Source organism: Budorcas taxicolor, chromosome 1, assembly GCF_023091745.1.
Source record: "Budorcas taxicolor isolate Tak-1 chromosome 1, Takin1.1, whole genome shotgun sequence".
Classification (NCBI taxonomy): domain Eukaryota; kingdom Metazoa; phylum Chordata; class Mammalia; order Artiodactyla; family Bovidae; genus Budorcas; species Budorcas taxicolor.
This window is the reverse complement of record NC_068910.1, coordinates 199,194,735-199,200,734: the sequence shown is the minus strand read 5'-3', so window position 1 is coordinate 199,200,734 and position 6,000 is coordinate 199,194,735. Positions and strand designations below refer to the sequence as shown.

The 6,000-nt window shown below is 39.4% G+C and overlaps 1 protein-coding gene across 3 annotated transcripts in view; it reads right to left on the bottom strand.

The window, feature by feature from the left end:
• Positions 1–1,697: 1,697 nt before the first annotated feature.
• The window catches only part of RYK (receptor like tyrosine kinase), a 111,884-nt gene continuing 107,581 nt past the window's right edge, over positions 1,698–6,000 (bottom strand). For all 3 annotated transcript variants that reach the window (XM_052638043.1, XM_052638046.1, XM_052638048.1), the window contains exons 14-15: positions 3,589–3,725; positions 1,698–2,079 (exon numbers count right to left, since the gene is read on the bottom strand). In XM_052638043.1, the coding sequence (XP_052494003.1) occupies positions 1,968–2,079; positions 3,589–3,725 (249 nt within the window). In that variant the 3' untranslated portion in view covers positions 1,698–1,967. The remainder of the gene's footprint in view (positions 2,080–3,588; positions 3,726–6,000) is intronic.

Here is a 6,000-nt window from a genome sequence, read left to right as displayed (position 1 = left end):
GTTCAGCAAGAAAAACCTACCTAAGTCTTAAACCACTTCTAAAACAAATATACAAACATAAAATAACTTATAAACAGAGATACGGTTACAGGCACTGCACATCCAAGCAAACTGAGAGCACCTCTTACTACATGCTAACTTAGGGTAGAAGTCAATGACAGCACTTTTTTCTCTGAACTGATCTTGTGTACTGAACTGTGATATCTAAACAACATACTATCCCGAACACTTAAAAACATGCACTGAATGTTAGAAGTGATGCCAGAGCTTAACCGCTCACTTCATGTGCATAATAATATACAGTAAATGCTATAAATATTTGTTGACTGAATGTCTTCTAAGATTGCAGGTTGTGAACCCAAACTTCTATGACTTACAAAGTTCAAAGAGCTGGCCCTTTAGGCGGCTGAGTATTTCACAAAACCGAAGAACCAGTATTAAAAAGGAGCACCCAGAGAGACCATGGTCTTGGCTGCTTGTAGCAGAGCACGAACCATGTAAGCTATTTCCCCAAATGAACTGCTGATTCATAAAGCTCATTTTAACAAGAGCAAAAGCCTTCAACTGCTACGTACTCTCTCTACTCTCTCTCCTGAGGATGGGAGCAGAGGCAGGCACCTGCAAGGCCTAGCTATTAACATTTAAGAGGCCCAGCCACCTCTGCCTTTGGCCAACTATAGCCAAACATAAACACATATACCCTAAATTTAATGGCTCTGGAGAAAAGCTTTAGTGTTGTAATACTGTCCTGTAATAATACTCTCAACTTTTTATTAGAACCTGGTGGCTGAGTAGAGTCGACTGCACTTGTGTTAGGGCTTGGGAGCCTGAGTGAGACGTGCATGAAACGAAACAGGGTGTCCAGCTGTTGTGTGTTCAGAGACTTATCAGACACGAACAATCATTCATCATGAAGAACATTTTCAATACTGTCATAATATAAAACAAATATTTTAATTTTTCAAGTGTTTTCTTTTAAAAAAAAAAGTTTTATACTTAAGTCAGCCTTGAAAATAAGCACAAAATCTACCTGTTTACATTTTTTAACTCAAAACACTCAAGCACCCATTCTGTGCATAGCACTATTCTAGGTGCAAGAAAAGGGAGTCTTAACTATAAAAACAGGATTTCACTTTCTGGAATTCTGTTATCTCCTTTCCAAAGAGTAAAAATAAATAAAATCACCATTGTTTACTGTTGACCTGCCCCCAAGCCCACTCCTGGCTCTCAGAAATGCTAGGTTCTGCCAAATTTAAGATGTTTCAATGAACTCAGTTCCTACTTCCCCCAAAATAAGAAAGCAGAACCCTTTTCCATTAAACAAATAAAAAAAGAAACAATTTTCCATGAAAGGCCAGTTTCTATTTCTAGTAAGTATTTTTCTTTTTTCCTCTCTATCTTTTCTTTAAGTTTTCTTCCTCCAACATTAGCTTTTCCTGTACAAGGCAAACCAACATTTTTTTCTGTTTTTTTTTTTTTTTTTTCCTAAGAAAAAGTACTGAATCTTGAAGACAAACCATTCCCAAGACTGGTGATATTCAAACAAACAAACAAAAAACTTTAAAGGTGAATCACCTACATTGATGAAGTAAAAAAAAAAAAAAAAAAAAAGCAGTTGGCACTAAGATAGCTATTCCAAATATCCATGTTTAAACAATTTAAAAAACTGTTTATTTATTTTGTAACAATGTACCCTAGTCCAAAGTTAACTATGTTTAAAAAAATTTTGGCCAAAAAATTTACACAAACATTTTCAGTTCAATCTAATAAAAGTGATATCTAGAAAATATTCCATATCATTAAGTCTGTCTTATATAGTTCAAATTCTAAAGCATTCCTAAGGCATGGTGTTCTGGAAGACAAATGTGCTTCTGTGGCGCTGCATGACGTATGTGGCATCCAAGATTGGCTCCAAGCAGGCCCGGCAGGCACGTTCCTCCTGACGCCATGAGACTGTGACAGCAGAGTCAGACGTAGGCCCCCAGGGCTGCATGGAACTCTGTGAGACACTGGACCAGCTGCTGGAACTTGGGCCTCTCCTCCGGATCTAAGGCCCAGCAACAAGCCATCACAGCAAATCTGCAGTGACAAAACCAGAAAATTTGCCTATTGACGATATACTGGTTTGGCCAAAAAGTGTGGGTTTTTCCACAAGGTGTTACTCTTAACCTTTTGATCAATATGATACCAGCTACATTTTCAGTCTAAATGTAGGTGTGGAGAGGAAGACACATTAAAAATCAATCTCTTCGCAGAGCAAAAATGAGTTATCTGGACATTACATGTGGATTTCAATTCTGAAACATGTCAAAATATACCACCAAGTAGAGATTTTATGTAATTATTTAAAACACAGTCAAAATAATAATCTGCTTTATCCTGCACAGTTGATTCTTGAAGAACACAGGGGTGAGGGGAGCTGACCCTCTGCACAAGTCAAAAATCTGCATATAACTTATAGTTAGCCATTCATATCCCCAGTTCCTCCACATCCATAGACTCAACCAGCCACAGGCTATATGATACTGCAACATTTATCACTGAAAAAAAATCTACATGGAAGTGGACCTGCAGAGCTCAAACCCACACTGTTCAAGGGTCAACTGTATACAAGCTGTGACAGAAAAAACTTGGAGGAAGGGGAAGCTGTAACTAAGCTGTAAGAATCCTGGATCTATAGTAAAATCTGTACAAAGCTGCCCCCTCATCACAGTATAAAAACCTCAGGGGATTCTGGAACTGTGACTTAATCACTGTGCACTGCATCACCCCTGAAGAGCCTCCTGCCCACTCTGATCCCATTACATGGGAAGACTAGCTATGTGGTAAAAACAGGAGATGGGAGATATGTCACTCACTAGACCAGAACGTCTTCCTTATACGTATATCAATTCACACCAGCTGGCAAGGCCAGATGGCAAAGGGAAAGGCTCGATATAGAAGCAGAAGAGGGCGTCAGAGGATAAGATGGCAGGATGGCATCACCAATGCAATGGATGTGAACTTGGGCAAACTTCGGGAGATGGTGAGGGACAAAGAGTTCTGGCATGCTGCAGTCCACGGGGTTGCAAAGAGTTGGACATGACTGGGCGACTGAATAACTAACAGCATGTTCAGTGTTTTCTCACTATGCAAATGAGTATCTTGGATTAATCACTACAAATATGAGACAAAAATGTCCTAATGTCAAATGCACTCAAGAGTGACTGAGTCTGGCTGACTCTGTGGTTTCTCTGTGTGCATGCTCACTCAGTCATGTCCGACTCTTTGTGACCCTTTGGACTGGAGCCCATTAGGCTCCTCTGTCTACGGGATTTTTCAGGCAAGAACAGTGGAGTGGGTTATCATTTCCTCCTCTTCTTCACCAAAGGATTGAACCCACATCTCCTGCATTACAGATGGATTCTTTACCACTGAGCCATCAGGGACGCTTACGGCTTCTCTACAGGAGTATAATTCAAGTCCAAAGAGGCATGAGTCTCAAAAGAGTAGTCTCTGTATTCGTACAGACACCTGTTCTTATTTCTTTCATCCCAATCACTGTAAATGGAATCAAATCCATGTCTTCAAGCTCAGAAAGAAACTTACAGTTCATCAGGACAGTTGATTGGCTGGGCTATTCGGTAACCGTCTTTCAAGTATGCAGCCATCTCAAATGGGTCGATGTCCACGTAGGGTGTCTGGCCCAGAGTCATAAGCTCCCACAGTGTCACTCCAAAGGCCCACTGAGAAGAAGAGTAGTAACACCATGAGGGGATATTTAACACAGTGGTCAGAATGCTGCTACTTGTGGCCAGGTACGGATAAAAAATACCAATCAACTCTTGACATATCCAGTTAGGTTCTCTTGTTGAACAGAAAAGAACAGTTGAATAAATACAATCTGTAATATGAATATTATTATGTATACTCTTAGAGCCACTGGAAAGAATTACTGTTGATTACAAGCCCCACCACTCAAAATCGCTAATTATTTCTAAAATTTTCGTAATATTTAAATGTGTTACTATAAATACCATGGCTAGCCTGCATAGCTGTGAAGTGGAAAATGTAAATCGTGTAAAATACAATGTCATGGATTTTACTATATTCAAATAATTTAAATTACCAGAAATTCAGGAAATTTCGGTATCTGGAAAGAATATCTTTCAATCTTGCTTGAGTAGAAGACCAGATAGTGGTAGGAGCAGAAATCATAAGCAGTGGCAACAGTGCTTAGTCATGGTCCATCCGGGCTCCTCAGTTCAGCTGCGGCTTCTGGGGAGTACGGCAGGAATATGGGGAGTGGCTGGCAGGAATACGTCTACATGCAGCTGCTGCCACGAGGCAGGGAAGGACCCAGACTGGGATACCCACTCATCTGCTACCACGCACGAGTCTTGAGGTCAGGGGAGCTGAAGGTGCACAAGGAGGAATATATCTGTGTACCATGCTGTCATGTTTCGAATCCCTTCAAGTTCTAGACCTTTTTTTTTTTTCCCATTTTTTCTCATTTTTTTCATTTTTCCTTCACAACAAACCTATAAGCATCATTGGTAGCCTGGTATTACAGATGAGGAAACAGGCTCAAAGAAATAACTTGCCACAAAATACACTTTTTATAAGTGATGGGGGGGGGGGGAAGGAAAGGAAAAAAGAGAGGAAAACACAAGAACTGGTCTGTTTAAAACATTTAAGCACAATGCATTAAATTTTAAGCTATTTTTTAATAATAATAAAATCTAGAAATATTATCTAAAGTATACAGATTTTTAGAAGATGTATTAGTGAATAATAGCTTTATTTCTTATTATAATCTAGACAAGAAAACAGTAGAATGTTATCTTCTGGATACAGATTTTTTAAAAGATGTATTAGTGAACAATAGCTTTATTTCTTATTATAATCTAGACAAGAAAACAGTAGAATGTTATCTTTTGGAGTATTTTTTAAATTGTCAAAGAATTCTATACTAAGCAAAAATATACTTGAAACATGAAGACAAAATACAGGTTTTCAAACAAAAGCTGAGAGAACATGTCACTGGCAGACCTACACTGAGACATGGAATAGTTCCTCATGTGGAAAGAAAAAACACCGATGGGAATTTGGATCTAGTCAAAGCATGAAGAATGCGGAAAACATATGAACTAGGTATTTTTTCCTCATTTAAAAATTTCCTTAATAGACTGTTCAAAGCAAAATCCCATGTACTATGGCGTTTACAATATAAATGGAAGTATTAGGTTGGTGCAAAAGTAACTGCGGTTTTTGCATTGTTGAAATTTACCATTTGATACTGGAATACAATTAAATAAATGTGGTTACATTATACATCATTTTAATGTACATTTATTTTTTTGCTAATGACTTATTACTTGCTGTTTTGTATTTATTTTAGACTAGGGAAATGATGGTAGATAAAAAGCAAATTCGAGTAGTTTTCTTATTCAAGTTCAAAATGGGTTGTAAAGCGGTAGAGATAACTCGCAACATCAACAACACAACTGGCCCAGGAACTGCTAACAAATGTGCAGTGCAGTAGTGGTTCAAGAAGTTTTGCAAAGGAGACGAGGGGTTTGAAAATGAGAAGCGTGGTCGCTGGTCATCATCAGTTGACAACTGCATGAGAAGCTGCTGAAGAACTCAACGTGGACCATTCTACAGTCATTTGGTATTTGAAGTAAATTGCAAAGGTGGAAAACTTGGTAAGTAGGTACCTGATGCTATTGCTAAGTCACTTCAGTCGTGTCCAACTGTGCGACCCCACTGACGGCAGCCCACCAGGCTCCTCTGTCTTTGGGATTCTCCAGGCAAGAACACTGGAGTGGGTTGCCATTTCCTTCTCCAACGCATGAAAGTGAAAAATGAAAGTGAAGTCGCTCAGTCGTGTCTGACCCTCAGTGACCCCACAGACTGCAGCCTTCCAGGCTCCTCCGTCCACAGGATTTTCCAGGCAAGAGTGGGGTGCCATTGCTTTCTCCGGCAATGGAGTGGGGTGCCATTGCCTTCTCCGAGGTA